This window comes from Trichosurus vulpecula, chromosome 2, assembly GCF_011100635.1.
Source record: "Trichosurus vulpecula isolate mTriVul1 chromosome 2, mTriVul1.pri, whole genome shotgun sequence".
Classification (NCBI taxonomy): domain Eukaryota; kingdom Metazoa; phylum Chordata; class Mammalia; order Diprotodontia; family Phalangeridae; genus Trichosurus; species Trichosurus vulpecula.
The window spans coordinates 9,492,635-9,513,360 of NC_050574.1; the positions used below are offsets into that span (position 1 = coordinate 9,492,635).

A 20,726-nucleotide genomic window follows, 5' to 3' on the forward strand; every position below is an offset into this window, starting at 1 on the left:
CTAACATTTTTTGGGAAGGCGATGAATCCAATTCCTTTGCAGACCTGGGAATTGGACTGAGAAGACCTGGTCTGAATGCTGGCCAGGTCCCCAGGCAGTCAGCAGCAGAGCCAGGGCCCCGCCGTGCTCCGGATAGGGCCGGATGAGCTTCCAGCTTTAAGTCGGGAGGGTGGGGGGGGGTCCCCTTGCCAGGGAGCGGGATGGGCGGGAGAGGGGAGAAGTAAGGCCCCCGGCTCATGGTGTGGAAGGTGGGTCCCGTTGCCATCCTGAGGGAGGTGGAAGGGAGGGAGCTCCGACCCCGTTATCAGCCCAGAGTCCATGGGGACGGTTTTCAGGTTAAAGTGTAACCAAACGCCCCCATTCACCACCCTTCCCCCCATGCCTAGGTCACACGATTCTGGGGGTGTCTGGACAAACATGGCTGCTCATGGAAGGGAATCTGGGAGGAGGCGCACTCTAGACGTGAGACCCCATCCCCATCCCACCCCTGACAGGGAGGTATCCATGGGAGGCTGAGAGAGCGGCTCGATTCCTGGGCTGTCAACGGGGTAGAGGAAGAGTGGGAGGATACTCGAGGGTCCCCGAGGAAGTGGGGAAGGACATGGGAGGGGGTCCAGAGCCCCAGAGGGCAGGGAACTGGGCCCCTAGGTCTTCAGGGGGCTGGGGCTGAGGGCCGGTTGCTTGCCCTGGGCACGTGGGTTAGCCCCGCTGGCCTGGGTCCCCTTGGCCACCTGCTGTTGTCCCCCTCTAGACTCTGCTCCTGGCCCTGAATCTGGTGCCTTTCCTTGCCTCCTGCACCCTCTACTTTGTCCTCTGGCTGCCCTCAGACCAGCCCAGCTGGACCAGCGCCCTGGTCAAATGCCTCCCCATTCTCTGCCTGGCGCTCTTGGTCCACACCACTGCCCCCAGGAGACCCTACTGCCAATTCATCCGGGCAGGCCTCCTCTGCTCCGCTTTGGGCGACACCTTCCTCATCTGGCCCAACCAATTCCTCTTCGGTGAGTAGGAAGCAGCAGGGTGGGGCTAGGGTGAGTGGACAGGATGGGAGCGAGGGCCCGTGGGGGGACAGGATGGGAGCGAGGGCCCGTGGGGGGACAGGATGGGAGCGAGGGCCCGTGGGGGGACAGGATGGGAGCGAGGGCCCGTGGGGGGATGGGACGGGAGCGAGGGCCCGTGGGGGGACAGTCCTTGTCTTTTTCCTTCCTTAATAATCTTGCCAAAAATTCCTGAATCAGGAGTCGGGGGCAGAAGGTCCAAACCACCTCGGTTCCTTCTGGGGCTTTGGCTAAGCCCCTTGGCCTCCTGAACCTCATAAAATGAAGAGGTTGGAACATGACTAAGGTTCCTTCCAGAATGTGGCCATGAGAAAGTCCCTCCCAGGTCTTCACTGTCCAGACTCTGCAAGGACGGGGTCCCAAAGGTGCAGGAGGAGGCCAGGTCCTTCTCTGGCCTCGAAGGAAGGGATTGGATTTGATGTAGGGTCCACACCTGGGATAACGTCCTAGGAAGGGCAGCTGTGTGACCTGGAGAAGAGAAGGGGTGGGGGGCTAGTACAGTTCCCTCACTTTACATATGGGGAAGTTCAGGAAGGAGAGGCGATTTGCCCAAAGTCGAACAGGTAGGATCAGAGGCAGAACTGAAACAAGTTCCTCTGATGGCTGACAGTGAGAGAGTTTTGCTCAATGGGTAATGAGTTCCCCATCCCCAGTAGTATGCAAGCAGAGGTTGTGATCGTTTGTCAGATGCTATTGAGAAGAAGATCCTGGGATGTGTTTGCTCCTAAAACTTCAGAGCTACAAGGGGCCTAGAGACTGAGTTTGATGCCCTTGTTAGGGAAGAGGAGAGACTGGTTTCCAGGGGCTCCCAGTGAGACTCCTGATTCTGAGGCCTTGGACAGAGAGCTAGCAGAGGATGGGCTGTGTGACCTGGGTTCAAATCCACTCTCTGAGAGCTTGGGCGAACCCCAGGACTTGAAACAGTCCCCACCCCAGCCTCCTTTTCTCTCACGTAAATGTCCCTAATCCATGGGATTTTGTAGCCGTGGAAGGTGAGCCCTGGAGCTGGGAAGGGCCTTTCCCTGGGTCACACAGCTGGCAAGAATTAGAGGTAGGATTCCCACCCAGAGCAGGTCCAGGCCAGCCTGGTGGCAGCGGCCTTCCGGCTCCCAATCCCGGGCCCTTCTTTGCAGGCATGGCGGCCTTCGCCCTGGCTCATCTCTTCTATCTGAGGGCCCTGGGCTGGCTCCCCATCCGCCTGGCCCTCCTGGGGTCTGTGGCAGCCATCTCTGGCCTCTACTTTGGGCTCCTGCAGCCTCACCTCCCTTCTGACCTGTGGCTTCCTGTGGCTATCTACGTGGCCATCCTGGGTCTGATGCTGTGGCGGGCGCTGGCCCGAGGCAGACCTGCAGCCCTTGGCGGCCTGCTCTTCAGCTTATCGGATGCCATCCTGGCCTGGGATGCCTTCATCTGGCCGCTGCCTCCAGGCCGCCTGATCGTCATGGTCACCTACTACTTGGCCCAAGCCCTGCTGGCTCTGTCCACGATGGAGGCCGGGGCCCCCAAAGCTGACTGAGCTCAACAGACCCCCATCTCAAAGACGACAGACTCCAGGGAGGCGCTGCCCCCTGCCCTGGTCCCAGCACCTTCATTGGGCCCTCACTGCTGACAGGCAATCTTACTTGGAGCTGGGCACTCGAGAGCCCTCCTGTCAGCTCATCACCTTCCGGATCTGCCACGCCCCAGGGCTTGGCTCCCCATTAAACACATGCCCTTGTAGGGGGTCCTAGGCCCCCCCAGTTATTCACAATCCCTCCCTTTCCCATGCTTACCCTACCTTACCTGTACCCCCCCACAAGCCCCATCCTGATTCTTTTTCCTCCTTACTCATAATCCCTTTGGTTCCAGTACTACTCCCCCCATTCTGGCTGACATTGCCCCCCACTGATATTTTTTCTCCCCATTCCCCACAATCCCCCATAGTCCTGATTCTTTCCTCTATTACCCACCATCCTCCTGGTTTGAGGCCTCCTCTCCCCGGTGCCCACTAAATCCCTAGATGTGTTGCCCGTCCCTCCATGTCTACACCACCACCTTCCCTTGACCCTGAGTAAAGCTGATATTGAAAAGGCATTGGTTGTCTGTAACTTTGGGAGAGCCGGAGAGCGTCTCTCCCTTTGGTGCCTTGGGGGGTCTACCTTCTTTCCAGGGAAGGCTGTGGATTTGCTAGGTTATCCCCCGTCTAATCCCCATTTTACTGAGGCCCTGTGCCTTTCACTTTTGGGGAAAAGTCATCAACTTCCCCTGGACCTGTTAACTTTTCTCGTAAAATGAGAGGTTGGACATTGTTGGTTTCTAAGCTCTTTTTTTCCGTTTGGTAACTGAGCTGCGTGGAGATCTGGTGGGGTAGGTGGGAAAGAGCTGAGGGATAGGTAATGTGAGTAGTAGGGTGGATGAATGTTCGGTTGTTCAGTCATGTCCGACTCTTCATGAGCCCATTTGGGGTTTTCTTGGCGAAGATACTGGAGTGGTTTTCCATTTCCTTCTACAGCTCATTTTACAGAGGAGGAAACTGAGTCAAACAGGGTTAAGTGACTTGCCCAGGGTCACACAACTAGCACGTGTCTGAGGCTGGATTTGAACTCAGGAAGAAGAGTCTTCCAAAGTGGCACTTGAAAGGGTAGCCTCTCCCCCCCCTTCCCTCTATGTGTTTTTGCCTTCTCCCATTAAAGTATAAGCTCCTTGAGGGCATGGATTGTCTTGCTTTTGCTTCTGTTTATGTCCCTGGGACTTAGCACAGTGCCTGCTACATAGGAATGCTTGATAGATGCTTCCTCTGTTTGTTTATTTAGAAGGCCCAGGACTGCCTTTCAATAGTCTGGGGCCAGGCATTATGAGCCCTGGGGCTCACTAATTATCCATAAAATGGTAGGGTTGGGGACAATCTCGAAGGCTTCCACAGATGATTCCCTTTGCCTTTGAGCTCTGGGCCTCTCAGCCTCAGTTTCCTTATTTGTTAAAAAGGAGGGGCCAGTCACCCATTGCTTCTGGGTGTTGTGGGCAGGAATGTAGGCTGGGTCTGAGGAATGGAGAGGAGGGGAGGAAGGACAGGCTGGCGTGTGTGGAGGGCATGAAGGGGTCAGGCCCTTCTCTTTGTTGGCTTCCCCCCACTTCTCTTCCTCCTCCCCTTCCCTCCCTGTCCTCCTCCACCCAAGGCTATTACCTGTGTCACCTGGAGCTCAGAGAAAGGAGAAGCAGCCGGGGTGAAAGTCCAAAAGGATAGTGTAGGCTGGGAGCCCCGGACACCGGTCTGTCTCCTCTCCTCTCTCTCCCTCCTCTCTCTTCTCTGTTTTCCCTCCGGTGTCTGGAGTCATGAGTGGGCTCTCCCCTGGGCCCCGGCATCTGCTCAGTGTGGTGGTGGTGAGTGTCCCTGCTATGGGGGAAGGGGCTGCTGCTTCACACACCCAAGTCCCTGGGTGGCCAAGGCTTGTGGGGGTTGGGGACTCCTAAGCTCCTGAGGAACTGGGAGCTAGAGGAATGGATGGGGTCCCTGACAGAGTGGTCTTTGGGCCTGAAGGCCTGGACCCTTAACAGGGATAAGCTGGAGGGAAGTTCCAAGGACTGGGAATCCTGGGTCCCGCCTATGATATCTGATTGTTAGCTCTCCTAGCCACTCACCCGGAAGCTTGTCCTGGGGGTTCAGCTTTCCAGCCTCCTTCTCTTCCCAGGAGTCCAAGCATCCGGTCCCCCAACCTGCCGCCCCTGGCCTTGCACTCGGAGCTAACTCTCTTGGCCTGGAGCCAATAGTGATGGCTGAGTGTTGTCAGCTGCACTGAGTCACAGACTTGGATTTCCCTGGGTCTCCTTCCTTCTTCCTTTCGAGAAAATGGGCGGGCTGAGATGGGGGTGAACTTTGTCTGAAGGAGTTGCTGAAGGAAGAGGGAATTCCAGCCCTGCCTGCTTTCAGCTGCAGGGCTCTGGGGCACCTTTCATGTCTTCTTCCCAACAGGTACTGGTGAGCTGGACAGTGTCCTTGGCAGCTGGTAAGTGGGAGACATCTCCCAAGAGGCCTTCTGTTACCCCCACAGAGGGCCAAGCTAAGTTGGTTGGGTGAGGGGTTTGGGGAGTTTAGAGCACCTCCCTAGCTGACCACCCCCTTCCTTGCCTCTCAGCCCAGGATGAGATCTCAGCCTTATATGCAGAGAAGCAGACCAATATCTCCATCACCCTGAAGTGGGAGCCCCCTAATAAGAACTACACTGTCACCTGGACTAAGGATGGCCAGTTCATTGGGACAGACAACACATCAGATACGCAGTACACTGTGGAGGACCTCGAACCTGGGACCACATATGAGTTCACTGTCACAGTGCAGGGAAGCAGCTCTGGAAGGACCCTCAGTGCATCCACATGTAAGCTTCGGCCCTGCCCCGGGGTAGGGAGGGAGGAGGAGCACATGGTGGCCCTGGGCTCCATCCTAGGCATTTTCTAGGTCCAGACCTCACTGATCCTTGCTGTAGCAGACAGGAAGTTTTCCCCAGTCCCTCTTCAGTGTTTTCTCCGTGTTGATTATTTCCTATTTGTCCCTTCTATAGCTTGCTTTGCATATATTTGGTTGCATGCTATCTTGCTCATTAGATTGTAAACCTCTTGAGGGCAGGGGCCCTCTTCTGCTTGGTTTTGTATCTCCAGAGCTTAGCACAGCACCTGGCACATAGTAGGCACTTAATAAATGGAGATTGGTTGATTGAGAGCTTGCTAGGATAGGCATTCGCTATCTCATTAGGTTTCACTAGACTTCCTTATGCCTCATTGAATGTCTCAAGTCCTTATGATTCTAGTGGAAACTGGGGAGAAGCTTGAAGCAAAGGGACGGCTGGAGGTCATCATGTACTGATAGATCCCCTGGCGCCACTGGGACCCACTAGTCCTCACAGGCCCCTTTGGGGAGGATGGGAAGCCCTTCCCTCACGCACTGTTAGTTCTCACTTCTCACCCAGTGCCCAATGAGGTCCAAGACCTCAGGATGGATGCCCGGAGCAACAGCTCAGTCACCCTGAAGTGGCTGGCCCCTGACGGCCCGCAGCCTGAAGATCACACCTACTGGGTCAGCTGGGGCACAGAGGATGGCCTTCTTGGTCAAGACCACACAGCAGAGATGGAGTATACGGTGGTCACCCTAAGTGCTGCCACATTGTACAATTTCACAGTGAGGGCTTCAAAGAATGGTGTCAACAGCTCTGGCCAGAGCATCCAGGAGGCCACAGGTGAGATGGGGGCTGTGCTGGGCTGCTTCTGGGGGAGGTGGGCTAGGGTCTGGTGGGCCCACTCTGAGAGGACCTAGAGCTCAGGCCTGAGCCCAGAACAACAGAATCTGAGAGCAGGAAGGGGCCTCAGAGGCCATCTCTTCTACCCTGCCCCTCTGCAAAGACTGGCGGTCTTTGGGAAGAGGGAAGGGGGAAGAAGGGACCTCTGGCTTCCAGTCTTGCCACCCTGGAGGGGCCCAGTCCTCCTGGCCACAGTCTTCTCCTCTTCCCTCCCTCCCCCGTGCTTACAACCCCAGGGTAGGGCCAAAGCTCACATGTGGATGCACTGAGCTTCCTTCCAGAGCTGGCCTCAGCAGGCATCACTCTCAGTCTGCCTTTCCTCATGCACTCACAGTGTGCCAGGTGCTGAAGGAGGTCTTGGGGACTCCAAGACAAAAGGAACATAGTCTCTGCCCTCCTGACCTTACATTCTATTGGAGGAGTTGGAGGAGGTGGCCTGTACCCAGATGAGCAAAGACAAAAAAAGATACAGAAAAAGGGCCCAAGATGGAGCCTCATTAGGACTCTCCAGGCCTTGGGAGATCCTCCACAGCTCTCTTCAAGACTCTAGACTTCTTGTAGTCTCATTTGGCCTCATTAGGACCCAGCAGCTTTCACTAGACCCCACTTGTCCTCAAGCTCACAGGCCCCTTTGTTGGGGAGCATCCTTCCTTCTCCACCAGGCCAAGGCAAGGACTCAGGCTCTCACCTCTGCTCTTGGGTACTTGGTGGGGAAGCCTTCCCCCACCCACTGTTAGTTCTCACTTCTCACCCAGTGCCCAATGAGGTCCAAGACCTCAGGATGGATGCCCGGAGCAACAGCTCAGTCACCCTGAAGTGGCTGGCCCCTGACGGCCCGCAGCCTGAAGATCACACCTACTGGGTCAGCTGGGGCACAGAGGATGGCCTTCTTGGTCAAGACCACACAGCAGAGATGGAGTATACGGTGGTCACCCTAAGTGCTGCCACATTGTACAATTTCACAGTGAGGGCTTCAAAGAATGGTGTCAACAGCTCTGGCCAGAGCATCCAGGAGGCCACAGGTGAGATGGGGGCTGTGCTGGGCTGCTTCTGGGGGAGGTGGGCTAGGGTCTGGTGGGCCCACTCTGAGAGGACCTAGAGCTCAGGCCTGAGCCCAGAACAACAGAATCTGAGAGCAGGAAGGGGCCTCAGAGGCCATCTCTTCTACCCTGCCCCTCTGCAAAGACTGGCGGTCTTTGGGAAGAGGGAAGGGGGAAGAAGGGACCTCTGGCTTCCAGTCTTGCCACCCTGGAGGGGCCCAGTCCTCCTGGCCACAGTCTTCTCCTCTTCCCTCCCTCCCCTGTGCTTACAACCCCAGGGTAGGGCCAAAGCTCACATGTGGATGTACTGAGCTTCCTTCCAGAGCTGGCCTCAGCAGGCATCACTCTCAGTCTGCCTTTCCTCATGCACTCACAGTGTGCCAGGTGCTGAAGGAGGTCTTGGGGACTCCAAGACAAAAGGAACATAGTCTCTGCCCTCCTGACCTTACATTCTATTGGAGGAGATGGAGGAGGTGGCCTGTACCCAGATGAGCAAAGACAAAAAAAGATACAGAAAAAGGGCCCAAGATGGAGCCTCATTAGGACTCTCCAGGCCTTGGGAGATCCTCCACAGCTCTCTTCAAGACTCTAGACTTCTTGTAGTCTCATTTGGCCTCATTAGGACCCAGCAGCTTTCACTAGACCCCACTTGTCCTCAAGCTCACAGGCCCTTTTGTTGGGGAGCATCCTTCCTTCTCCACCAGGCCAAGGCAAGGACTCAGGCTCTCACCTCTGCTCTTGGGTACTTGGTGGGGAAGCCTTCCCCCACCCACTGTTAGTTCTCACTTCTCACCCAGTGCCCAATGAGGTCCAAGACCTCAGGATGGATGCCCGGAGCAACAGCTCAGTCACCCTGAAGTGGCTGGCCCCTGACAGCTCTCAGCTTGAAGGTTACACCTACTGGGTCAGCTGGGGCACAGAGGATGGCCTTCTTGGTCAAGACCACACAGCAGAGATGGAGTATACGGTGGTCACCCTAAGTGCTGCCACATTGTACAATTTCACAGTGAGGGCTTCAAAGAATGGTGTCAACAGCTCTGGCCAGAGCATCCAGGAGGCCACAGGTGAGATGGGGGCTGTGCTGGGCTGCTTCTGGGGGAGGTGGGCTAGGGTCTGGTGGGCCCACTCTGAGAGGACCTAGAGCTCAGGCCTGAGCCCAGAACAACAGAATCTGAGAGCAGGAAGAGGCCTCAGAGGCCATCTCTTCTACCCTGCCCCTCTGCAAAGACTGGCGGTCTTTGGGAAGAGGGAAGGGGGAAGAAGGGACCTCTGGCTTCCAGTCTTCGTGTTTTGGGCCCAAGCATTGTTAGGCCTTACTAGACTGCTCTGCCTCATCACACCTTTCCGTGCCACTCTGGGCCTTGTTTGGCATCACTGTGGCTCATCCTCCTGGGCATGCTTGCTGGACACTCTCCTCCTTCAGCGATGGTACAGGTCATGGCATCCCTGTTTTTTGTTATGTTTTTCCCTGACTTGCCCTTCTCGCTCAGTGCCCAATGAGGTCAGAGACCTCAGGATGGATGCCCGGAGCAACAGCTCAGTCACCCTGAAGTGGCTGGCCCCTGATGGCCCCCAGTCTGCATATTACACCTACTGGATCAGCTGGACTGGGGAGGGTGCTGCCACAAAAACGGCCAACACCACGGCTGATGGGTATACTGCGGAGCTCCTGGAACCTGGAAGCCCATATGAATTCACAGTACATAGCATGAGCAATGAAGTCAGTAGTTCTGCCCAGATGCTGCGGGTGTTCACAGGTGAGGCAGTCCTGGAGCCTGTGGTAGGGAGTGGGAGAGAAGAGATTGGCAGGTGGGTTCTGGACCCAGGAATATGGTGGACTGGAAGTGGGAAAGACAGCTCCCTCTCTTGGGCTCTTGGTGATTAGGATGGAGGTGGATGTGGGCAGAGTGCTGTGGCTCTGACCACTCAGGCCCTTTTCTACTCTTCTCTTGCCGGCCTCCCAGAACCCAATGAGGTCAGAAACCTGGAGGTAGTGAGACAGACCAACAATTCCATTGCATTCAGTTGGATGGCACCTGAGGGACCCACTAATCCCATGTACAAAGTGTCCTGGTTCTTATCTGAAGCCCATGAGAGGCAGGACTTCATTAACAGGACCGACTTCACTAACGGGACCAACTTCACTGCTGAAGGCCTGACTCCTGGGACTTGGTACCTATTCTTGGTGAGGTCTGTGACAGAGGATGAAGCCCAGAGTCCAGAAAGGGCAGTCAACGCCTCCACAGGTGAGGCCCAGCCTCAGGAGAGGAGGAACAAAGGGCATCCATCAGAAGACCTGCTCCCTCCTCCTGGGGGAGGAAGCTGGTGGACCTGGAAGCCAGGGTCCCTGGGGGTGATGGGGGATGAGGAGGGGAAGGGGGATACTAGGCCTCATGGCTGGCAAGGAGCTCATCTTGGATGGCCCTCTCAGCCCCAGACCCTGTCACCATCACCTCCTGCACCAGCGCTGCTGCAGGCTATGCGGTTGTCCTGACGCTGGTTTGCCCTGCGGGGAACCAGGAGAGCTTTGAGTATGCCGTGGGTAATCATCGAGGCACGTGGTTTCACCCCTGCACCAGCCCCCAGTCTGTCGGGGGACTCCAGCCAGCCCGGTCCTACAAGGCCACCGTGACGTCTCTTTGGGCCGGGATGAATGCCATCTCAGCTCCAGTGACCTGCCATACAGAGAGCGGAGGTAGGCCCAGGAGGGGAGAGGCTGGCACCCAGGGGTTCCTGGAGAGGGAGCCCAAGCAGTGGAGGCCGGAGTGGGCTAGCCCTTCTCAAGTCCTCCATGTCTCACTCCGCCCCCCACCCAGGGGTCATTGCAGGAGCCATCATCGGAATCCTCCTCTTTATCCTTCTTGTGGGCTTGCTCATCTTCTTTCGTCGACGACGGCGTCAGAGGTGAGGCGAAGCTTGGGGCTCTGAGGGCCGGGCAGGCTTCAGAGCACACATGCAGGCTGGCTGGCAGTGCCAAGGCTTGCCTCTCACTTCCTCTTTCCTCCCCACCCTTCCCACAGGAAGTCTGTGCAGGAGAAACCTCAAAGCCTAGATATGGCCTTCAGGTGAGCCCCTGGCTTGGGGCTGGCCCTAATGGGATCCAGCTCAGTAACTGACTCATGGGATGACCTTAGGCAGCCCCTCCTTGTTCTCTGAAATGGGTGGGGAAGGTTGGGCAGGGCTGGACTGCATGGTGGTCCCAGGCAGCAGCCCTCCTCACTCCCTGCCAGCTCCCTGGGAGACATCCCTGCAGAGAATTTGGCAGCCTACATCATGGAGAATCAGAAAGACAGTAACTATGGATTTGCAGAGGAGTATCAGGTATGGGGGCTGGGGTAACCAGAGCGGGGCTTTGTGTCCCTGCTCACCATCACACATCCCAAACCTGGCCCCTCCCCAGGGGGTATTAGCCATAGAGACTGACTGAAGATGACAGAGAGAGGGGGAAGAGGAAGACAGGGAATGGAGGAACCGGGGAGACCAAGAGACAGGGGAGAGAGGGAGAGAAAGGAAGAGGGAGAGAGAGGAGAGAGAGAAATGGAGGGGGAGAAAGGGAAAGAGAGAGAGAAGAGGGAGACAGAGGAGAGAGGGAAAGGGGAGGAGAGAGGGAGAGGAAAGGAGGGGGAAAGAGGGAGAGACAGAGAAATGGAGGGGGAGAAAGAGAGAGAGGAGAGAGAGAGAGAGAAAGAGAGGGAGGGAGGGAGAGAGAGAGAGAAATAGATGAGGAGAGGGAGACAGAAGGGGAGAGGGAGACAGAGTCAGAAATAAAGGGACAGAGAGAAACAGAGGAGAGAGAGACAGAAGAGAGGGAGGAAGGACTGGTTAAGATAGAGACAAAGATGGAGAAAGAGACCAAGTTAGAGATGGAGGCCAAGGTCAACAAGCCAAAAAGTCAGTCACCAAGCATTTATTAAGTGCCTACTGTGTGCCAGGCACTGGGCCTACAAAGAAAGGCAGAAACGGTCCTCAGGGGGCTCGTAATCCAAGGGGAGAGAGCGCCCTGCCAACTGCTCTGTACAAATAGAAACCAGAGATGATGCCAGAGAGAAGGCATCGCCATGGAGGAGGATGGAAAGGGTGGGATGGGAGCGGGGACTGCTCCAGGTGTGGGCACAGAGTGGCCAGAGGTGGGGACACCGGTTTTTGGGAGGCAAGCTCGGGCACAGAACAGTCTGAAACAGGGGTGGGGCACTGGTGCCCGGGGAGGCAGGCTCAGGCACAGAGCAGGCAGAAGTGGGGATGCTGGAGCCCGGGGAGGCAGGCTCGGGCACAGAGTGGGCACAGAGCAGGAAGAGATGGGGACGTCAGGGCCCAGGGAAGCAGGCTAGGGCACAGAGTGGGCAGAGGTAGGGATGCTGGTGCCCAGGGAGGCAGGCGCAGGCAGCTTAGGGAGGACTTTCAAAGCCAAATGTGACTTTCTATTTGATCCTGGAGGTGACAGGGAGACACTGATGTTTATTGAGTAGTGTGGGGTGCCATGGTCAGCTGTGACAGCTGAGTAGAGGATGAGCTGGAGCAGGGAGAGCTCTGGGCAGGGTATTACAGTCGTCCAGGCGGGAGGTGACCAGAACCTGGAGCAAGGGGATAGTGACAGAGGGGAGAAGAGGGGCATGTTCGGGAGGTGGAATCCACAGGTGCTGTGGGGGCAGGGTGGGGAGAGAGAGGGAGGAGTAGAGGATGAGCCAGCCAAGCTGGGAGCCTGGGGGACTGTTAAGATGGTGGTGCTACCCACAGTAATAGAGAGGTTTAGAAGTGGGGAGGGGTTCAGTTGGGGATGGGAGGAGTTTCAGATGCCTGTGGGGTGTCCACTCAGAGATGTCCGATAGGCAGTTGGAGATGCCAGAGCAAACCAGAAACAGTTCAAGAGAGACAGAGACAGAAACAGCCTGAGCTGGAGATGGTGGGAGAGATGGGGAGGGGAAGGAGAAGACAGACAGACAGACATACCTGCCATCTCTTCCATTCTCCTTTCCCCTGTCCCTTGAAGAGCTGTGCCCATGGTTTGGTAAAGCCCACAGGAACTGGTGGGCAGTGCGGGGCGGGGGGTGTGTGGCATGGGCTAACAGCCTTCTTTGGTATATCCTGCTCTACTGGGACTCTGATGGTCTCCTCCCTCTCTCTCTTTGTGACTTCCACTTACCCAGCAACTGGCTCTGGAAGGCACAGGGCAGATGCAAACAGCTGCCTTGGTCCTGGAGAACAAGAGCAAGAATCGATTTTCTAATGTGCTGCCTTGTGAGACATAGAGACATTCCCCTCCCCTGTCCCCAAGGAGAGCCAAAGATCCCGTTCCCCATCCCTGGCTACCTGACAGTGATAGAGATGCCCCCCTCCCTTGTACTGCAGGAGAGATAGAAATGCCCCTGGCTCCTTGGGAGTGATGGAGATGCCCCCCTCCCCTGGCTACCTGAGAATGATGGAGATGCCCCCCTCCCCTGTGCCTCAGGAGAGATAGAGATGCCCCCTCCCCTGGCTCCTTGGGAGTGATGGAGACACTCCCTCCCCTGTACTGCAGGAGAGATAGAGATGCCTCCCCCTACCCTGGCTCCTTGGGAGTGATGGAGACGCCCCCCTCCCCTGGCTACCTAAGAATGGTGGAGATGCTCCCCTCCCCTGTACTGCAGGAGAGATAGGGATGCCCCCCCCCACCCCATCTCCAAGTGGAGAGCCAGAGATACCATGCTTTTCCCGTGGCTGCCTGAGAGAGATGGAGCTCTCCTATCTATCCCCTTGGTCCTTGACCCTCTGTTGGAGGCAGAGCTATCCCATCCCCATCTCTCCCTGGGAGAAACAGAGCCTCTCCTCCCCTCTTCCTGTGCCTCCCCTCCCCACCCCACCCTGAGAGGCTCGAGGATGGTCCTTCCTCCCTCCTTGAGGCACAGACTCTCGCCACCCTCCCCCACCTCCCCCGCCAATCCTCTGTGTCTCTCCCCTGCCGGGCTCTATCTTGATCCCCTTCTCAGTCTTTCATTGCTTGTTTCTCTCTGTTTTTGCCTTTTCTGGACCCACCTCTCCCTTCCCACTTCAGATGACTGGTCTCGAGTCCCCCTACAGCCCATCCCAGGGGATCCCAGCTCTGACTACATCAATGCCAGCTTCATTCCAGTGAGCACACACCATGGGGGTGGAGTGAGCAAAACGGGGGGGGGGAGGTAGGTTTAAGTCAAAGCTGGGCCCCAGGAGATGGGGGGTGAGCCCCACGGCCCCCCCTCACTCCCTCCTGTTCCAGGGTCTCATTGATCCCCGGGAGTACATCGCCACCCAGGGACCACTCCCCCAGACAGTGAGCGACTTCTGGCGCCTGGTGTGGGATCAGCAAAGCCACACTATCGTCATGCTGACCAACTGCGTGGAGTCTGGGCGGGTGAGCTCCAGAGACCCCCCTGACCCCCCTCCTCCCCACTCTCGACTCTGTTCCCATCTCCATCCCAGACTGTGTTCTCTGGCCGCCCCTCTTTCCATCTGCCTCTGTCTTTCTTCACCCTGTCCCCTTCGCTCTTCATTCTCTGTCTTTGTCTTTCTCCATCCCTCCCCTCCCCCTCTCTGTCTTTGTCTCACTTCATCTCTCCCCTTAACCCTTCTCCCCTTATTTGTCTCTCTCTATCTCTCTCCCCTATTCTCTCCCTCCCTCTGTCTCCATCTCCCTCTCCCTCTGTCTGTCTCCCTCCCTCTCCCTCTCCCTCTCCCTCTGTCTCTTCATCTCTGTCTCTATCTCTTCCTCTGTCTCTGTTTCCCTCCATCTCTCCCTGTCTCTGTCTCCCTCCATCTCTCCTCTGCTTCCCTCTCTCTCTTTTTCTTTTTCCCTGTTCCTCTCCCTCTCTGTCTCAGTCCATCCCTTCCCTTGCCCCCTCCCTTTCTTTGTCTCCCTTCTTCTTTCCCCTTAACCCTCTTTCATTCTCTGTGTCCATCTCTCTCCTGCTTTCCTCTCTGTCTGTCTCCCCCATCCCCCTCCTTGCCCCTCCTTTTCTCTTTGTCTCTCTGCTTCCATACCTCTCCCTCCCCTTCTCCCTTTCTGTCTCTTCTCCCTCCACCTCTCCCTGTCCCTCTCCCTTTCTCTCCTTGTCTCCCGACATCTCCCCATACCTCTCCTTTTCTCTGTCTCTGTCCCTGTCTCTCTCTCTTTGGGTGAGAAGGAAGCTGGCCCACTGCTGCCATTGACAGACCCAGATCTCCTGGTGATTTCTTGAAACTCCCCTGGACTCAGGGAGGGTCCTTGTCACTCCTTCCCCAAACAAGCCTTAGGCATTCTTTTAGTGTTTCCTCTCCTAGGTTAGTGATGCCACTTGGGTACTACTGGGCTGGGGATAAGGAGGTCAGGATCTGGGTGAGCCCAGCTCAGGCCATGAGATTCACAGATTACCCTCCCTCTCCCAGGTCAAATGTGAACATTACTGGCCTCTGGATGCCAAACCTTGCAGCCACGGGAACCTTCGGGTGACTCTGAAAGAGGAATATGTGTCTGAACACTGGACCATTCGAGACTTGCATCTGTTCCATGTATGGCCCCAGAGACCCCAGTCCTTTCCAGGCCCCCAACTGTCCCCTGAGGACCTCTACTGCTTCTGAAGGCCACCCCTGTCCTCCCCCAAGACTCCCAGGGATCCATAATCCCTCCCCAACCCCTCTTCACCTTCCTAGATTCTGCACCTCTCCCCCCCAGAGCACTCTCAGCTACCTTTCAGGGACCCACAGCTACAGTCAGACTGACCCGTCACCCCTAAGTACCTCTGAGCAATCACCCCCAAGACAGAATCACAGACCTGGATGGTTGGAAGGGACCTGGAAGCTTTCTAGTCTAACGACACAAGCTGACATCCTCTGGAGGCCCCTGATTCCAGGGTTCCACAGCCACCCATGGTGACCCCCAATACACCCCAAACTAACCAGTGACTCCCCGGAATCTAGTTCCTTAGACCCTTCCATCGACCTTCCCAGGACCCCAGACCATCCTAACACCTCTGGGCCCCAACTCCCTTTCCTAGACCTTTGGGACAGGGGAGGAAGGGAATAAGCATTTATTAAGTGCCTACTGTGTTTCAGGTACTGTGCTAACTGCTTAACAAACATTGTCTTAATTGGTGCAGTTAACATCCCCGCCTAAAGCTGCGGAAAATGAAGTAAAGAGTGGTTAAGTGACTTGCCCAGGGTCACACAGTAAGGAAGTGTCTGAGGCTGGATTTGAACTCAGGTCTTCCTCATTTCAGAGCCAGTGCTCTATCCACGGCACCACCACCTAGCCGCCTTCCCAACTGACCCCAGACAGTCCAGTGTCCCCTTCCAGACTAATCCAACCCTTCAAACCTCTCAACCCCTCGCAGTAATGCCATTCATCTTCCCTTAACAAACTCAGGCACCTCCTGACCAGCCCACTTAGCGCCTCCTCACCTCCAGACTCTTCCTCCCAGAACTTCCTCCATAGCCTCTCCTCCTCCCAGCCTGGGAGAGCTCAGCACCAAAGGCAACGTGGTGCTATGGGAAGAATGATGGGCTTGGACCCCAAGAATGGATTCCCATCTTGCCTTCTCTTCCTCCTACCCCAGTGACCTCGTCTGGGAGTTCCCTGATGTCTTCAGACCTCCCAGTTAGACTGAATGACCTCTAAAAGACCCCTGCAGCCCTAAATTCCTGTCGCTCCCCGCCCCCCATTAGGGCTCCTGACCCTTCTCTTCCCCCAGATGGAGCTCAAGGAAGACCTGTTTGTGCGCCAATTCCACTATACTGTCTGGCCAGACCATGGGGTTCCTTGGTCCCCAGACCCAGTGCTGGCTTTCCAAGCCCTGCTCCGGAAATGGCTGGACCAGGGCCTGGGGGGTGGCCCTCCCATTGTACATTGCAGGTAAGCCCCAGCCTGTGGAGGGGGTGGGGCACTCACAGGTATCCCCGATGGCCCCACGAGCTCCCGAGGGGAGTCTTTTCTCCGGTCTTCTCTCCTCACCAGTGCTGGTGTAGGTCGCACAGGGACCCTCATAGCCCTGGATGTCCTGCTGAGGCAACTGCAGAAATACCATCAGGTCGGGGTCCAGTCCTTCGTCAGAAAGATGAGGAAGAGCCGCCCACTGATGGTGCAGACCGAGGTCAGCATCAGGCCAGGCCAGAGAGGGGTCGGTGGGTACGGAGATCCCAGGACAAGGTTGATGGGAGCTGGACTGAGTCCTGTGCCCAAGTTCAAATCCTAACTCTGCCACTTAGCCCTGTGACTTTAGGCAAGTTATTTCACTGGTTTGAGCCTGTTTCCCTTTCTGTAAGCTGGGGAGGGTGTGGATAGGCAGTCTAAATTCCCCTTCTGTCCCAAAGCCCAAGGCCCTTCTCACCCCATCTCCTTTCCCCTACATCTCCAGGGACAGTATGTATTTTTGTACCAGACTCTCCTGAGGTTTCTGCAGCTGTCCCAGGACAGTGGGGACAACGAAAGAGATGAAGAAAGTGTCTTGTATGAGAACATAGAGGCCATCCAGGCCTACGAGCAGGAGATTGGTGTGAGATAACAGCCCACGCTTCCTGGAGTTCAGGGTTCAGGATGCTCTCCCCCATGAGATCCCAGACCCTAGAATCTCTGAAGAATCAGGAGCTGGGGGTGGGAGCACCTGGGTCCTTGATGGGGAGAAGCAGAGGATCCAGATGTCTGGGTCCCTCACTGACATCAAATTATGTGATGGGGATTTGGGGAGATCTCTGAGGGGCTGAGCCCTGTCCTCCCCCAGGGGCTGAGGAAGTCTCCTGTGCTCCTGTTGTGACCTTATCCTCTAATACAACCTGTATATATTGTGCTTTTAATTTATTAAATCAGTACTCCTGCCTGATGTTTGGGGACCAGAATGTCAGATCACCTGGGTAGGATGCAAAAATATTTCTTTCCCTGGGGACTTGGGGGTCCCTGCTCCGGCTTTGGTGTGGCTGCCTTGCATTCAGAACCTAGGACAGCACTGAGAGGTCCCAGCTCCTTCTGGTGGGAGGTGGGAGAGCTTAGGGCCAGACCCCACCCTTAGATCACTTGCTGCCAGCATCCTGAGGTCAAGACGAGAGGCCAGGGGTTTGGAAACCCAGGGACTCTGGCAGAGGCAGCCACCTAGAAAAAGAAATATCCATTTATCCATTGGAAGATTGAGTGCAGAAACTAGGGTCCACTGTTGGGAGAGAAACAGTTTAGAGCTGAGCCAGTCCCTGTTCTCTGGAAGTCGCAGCCTACTAAATTATTAAATCTTACTGAGATGGAGGAGCTAGAGAAAGAAAGGGAGCTACAGCCAATCTTAGAGAGAGCCTGAGACCAAAGGAGAGTCTGAGGGACAGGTCAGGGAAGGACTCATCTTGGGGGAGAAGGCAGTGGTTTAAGATCCATAGTTCACAGAAGGGACTCCTGGGGAGGCTGAGTCCCTGAGAACACAGAGCTGAGGAGAGGGCAAGCCTGGACCCTGTGGATGGGCTAGAACACACCCTTGGTCTCCCTAGCACCCACAAGTGTTCTGCCTCTATGATCCATTATCTAACAATGACTTCCTATTCTTTCTTCCATCTTTGTGCTAATACTTCCTATGACCCCTTCAACCAACACCCCTTTTTCATCTTCCATTACAATCTGTTAACTCTCAGCAGCCCTAATATTCTAGGGTCCCCCCCACCCTTAAAAATGCTTTCACTTAGACCTACTGAGGCCTTCAGGTCTTGCCCTATATCTCTCTCCTTTCTTTTATAGCCAGCATCCCAGAAAAACAAACCAAAACAAAACTGTCTCCACTCATGCTGATTTCCTATCCCCCACTATCCCAATCCCTGGGAATCTGCTGTAAACCTCACCATTCAACTACAATTCTTCTCTCCAAGGTCACCTATCATCACTTAAAGGTTAAATCAAGGGACCATTTCAGAGTCAAAGTCCTTTTTGCCTCTTTGCAGCATTTAACGCAGATGATCCCTGCTTCCTCTGCCCCTCCCCTTCACTCTTGGATAAGCTGCCTTCCCTGAGGCTTTTTGATGCTCTTGTCTCCTGTGTCTTTTCCTACCTGTGTGGTGTTAAACCTGAAAGTTTGGTTGAAGGAGGCAAACAAGCTAGGTGATGGAAAAATCCATGTTGTTTATTATTTTCCCTTAAAGCATAGCGGAGCTAGCTTACTTGTACGTACAAGGAGTCAGAGCATAAGCTCTGGCTGTCTGAACAAAGCAATGAGAAAACTTATATACGTTATTTTAGCAGAGCTAGCAAGCCTGTATTACCTCATTTTTATGACCCCCATGTATGTTTAACCATGATACAAGAAGAGGATTTTCCTCAATGGAAAGAATGTTGACAAAGGTCAGTTAAAGTATATACCCGTAGAATATTAAGTGAGGTGGTCTTCCTGGGATTAGGGTCTCATCCCTTAATGGCTAACAGGTATCTGGCCTTGTTGACAGCAGTAGGGGTATTTCCTGAGCAAACTTTAGGGAACAAAGAAGCCCAGGTCCTGGCTCTTCAAGTGGGTCATTAATTCAGGCTCTGGGTCTTATTGAAATTACAAAAATGATATAAAATGTTATAAAATGTTCCACAGTGGCCATCTCTTTGCTGGGTCTCTGTACCTCCAGGCTCCATCCTTAGCCCTCTTCTCTCCACTTGCTCTCTCTCTCAGTGCCCTCATCAGCCCCCATGTGGTCAGTTATCTGTCTGCAGATGAGTCCCAGATTCCCATAGACAGCTATCTTGAACAGCAATTGTGCAATACCAGCTTCCTGTTGGACATTTTTAAATGTGTGTCTCATAGGTGCTTCCAATTCAACATGCCCAAAGCAAAACTCATTGTCTCCTCCATGCTTGCAGAATCACCCCTTCTCTAACTCCCCTGTAAGAATTTTATTGTCCTTCCGGTCACTCGGGTTCCCAACCATGGCTTCCCCCTGGACACCCACTTCACCTCCAGCTGCCGAGTCTTGTCAATCTCATTGAGATGGTGTCTTTCACATCCTCCCCCTTCTGTCCATCATGTGGCTGCCTCCCCTCCCCTTGCTTGTCACTTGGACTATGGCCATGGACTCCTAATTGGATTATCAGCATCCAGTTTCTTCCCTCTTCAATCTATCTCTACTCAGTCAGTGAGCTATTAAACTAGCATTTATCAAGTTCTATGCTGTGTGCCCGGCACTATGATAGGTGCTGGGCATACAGAAAAAGGCAAAAGCCAGTCCCTGCCCTTGAGGAGCACATGATCTAACAGGGGAGACAACATACAAGCAACTATGTCTAAAATGATGTGGTTTGAGAGGTTCAGGGACCCCTCAAGGACTGAAGTACTGGACAAGGTCACCTGGAATAAATAATTGTCTTACCAAAAAAAAAAACAAAAAACTCCACCTGGCCATTAGTGAATTTAGAAAAAATGATTTTCATTTCCCATCATTTCAGACGGGTGACCTGGCCAGCACCCCCTTGTGGAAAAGCGTAACCTAGCAGGCGCAGGCATACTTCGAGACAATTACAAAGCCCTTTTATGATTTCTATCCCAGTTTGCATTTCCCCCGTATCCCATTGGTCTATCTGAAAACACCTAAACCCCACCCCCACGTGGGTCTCCACCCTTTGTTTACATTATCCATTTCCCTCTTTTAGACGCTATTTTTCTTTATACATTTTGAAATAATCCTCCCTTACAATGTCTGCTTTACTTCAGATTTACGATCTCCATAGCATGAAAAAGGATTTTTCTCAATTGCAAAGAGAGTTGACAAAAATGTGAGTTGAAGATCCAACCCAGGATATCCATAAGAAAAGTCCCCTTATCTAAGACAGCTTCTGAGTTAATGGGCCCCATCCTTGGTGAGCCACCTGGCCTGGCAGTTTTTGATACACGGGAAAAAGACCTTCTCAGAGAACGAAAGGGAGCCTGCTTTTAGATATGCTGATTAATAAGTGGCTATTATCCCCCGCTGCTTCCTTTTGCAATCAGTCTGTCTCTTACATTAGCCATCCATATGATTTATTAGGTTTCACAAATTATGCTTCATATAATTTCTGTGGAAACAAAATTCAGTCATGCCTTACAAAGCATTCTTTAAGTCAAGGTGGCAAAGGTTTATTGTAACGCCAACATGGCTGGCAGAGTTCCCTAAGGAACATGCAACTTGACAGGAATGATGCTAAAGCTTATATAAGAAAAGTAGTGGATTATCTGGCAGATACGCTAATTAGATGGTATCCACCTGAAAGTTTGGTTAAAGGAGGCAAACAGGCTAGGTGATATGTACATTCATACTGAGCAGCATACATACATGTATGGAGCCAGATGAAATCTGACTGCCTGAACAAAAGAATGAGAAGGCTTACATACATTTTAAAACAGTCCCAACGCAGCATGTCTGTCACTCAAATTTGTGATCTCCATGTATGTTTAATCATA

The 20,726-nt window shown here is 54.3% G+C and overlaps 2 protein-coding genes across 3 annotated transcripts; both read left to right on the plus strand.

The window, feature by feature from the left end:
- The first annotated feature begins 381 nt into the window (after positions 1-381).
- Positions 382-3,128, plus strand: TMEM86B (transmembrane protein 86B). Its single transcript, XM_036743066.1, has 3 exons — positions 382-462; positions 752-998; positions 2,189-3,128. The coding sequence occupies exons 1-3, from the start codon at positions 418-420 to the stop codon at positions 2,569-2,571; spliced, it is 675 nt and encodes a 224-aa protein (XP_036598961.1). The 5' UTR covers positions 382-417; the 3' UTR covers positions 2,572-3,128.
- Positions 3,129-3,581: 453 nt separating this feature from the next.
- PTPRH (protein tyrosine phosphatase receptor type H) lies at positions 3,582-17,153 on the plus strand. Of its 2 annotated transcripts, XM_036747404.1 has the most exons (18): positions 3,582-5,038; positions 5,168-5,407; positions 5,996-6,262; positions 7,078-7,344; positions 8,160-8,426; positions 8,853-9,119; positions 9,327-9,608; positions 9,794-10,057; positions 10,179-10,266; positions 10,383-10,427; positions 10,593-10,683; positions 12,507-12,597; positions 13,391-13,467; positions 13,592-13,726; positions 14,737-14,859; positions 16,038-16,198; positions 16,301-16,436; positions 16,701-17,153. In XM_036747404.1, the coding sequence occupies exons 1-18, from the start codon at positions 4,987-4,989 to the stop codon at positions 16,845-16,847; spliced, it is 3,000 nt and encodes a 999-aa protein (XP_036603299.1). In that variant the 5' UTR covers positions 3,582-4,986; the 3' UTR covers positions 16,848-17,153. The 2 variants fall into 2 exon arrangements, with proteins under 2 accessions (XP_036603299.1, XP_036603300.1); XM_036747405.1 differs by lacking the exons at positions 16,301-16,436; positions 16,701-17,153 and having other exon boundaries at positions 15,713-16,123.
- Positions 17,154-20,726: the final 3,573 nt, after the last annotated feature.

Coding starts and splice junctions, on each gene's coding strand:
- PTPRH (XM_036747404.1), top strand. CDS start 4,987: ATGTCTTCTTCCCAACAGGTACTGGTGAGCTGGACAGTGTCCTTGGCA. Junction 5,039..5,167: donor GACAGTGTCCTTGGCAGCTG/GTAAGTGGGAGA, acceptor CTTGCCTCTCAG/CCCAGGATGAGATCTCAGCC. Junction 6,263..7,077: donor GAGCATCCAGGAGGCCACAG/GTGAGATGGGGG, acceptor CTTCTCACCCAG/TGCCCAATGAGGTCCAAGAC.
- TMEM86B (XM_036743066.1), top strand. CDS start 418: ATGGCTGCTCATGGAAGGGAATCTGGGAGGAGGCGCACTCTAGAC. Junction 463..751: donor GGAGGAGGCGCACTCTAGAC/GTGAGACCCCAT, acceptor GTCCCCCTCTAG/ACTCTGCTCCTGGCCCTGAA. Junction 999..2,188: donor GCCCAACCAATTCCTCTTCG/GTGAGTAGGAAG, acceptor CCTTCTTTGCAG/GCATGGCGGCCTTCGCCCTG.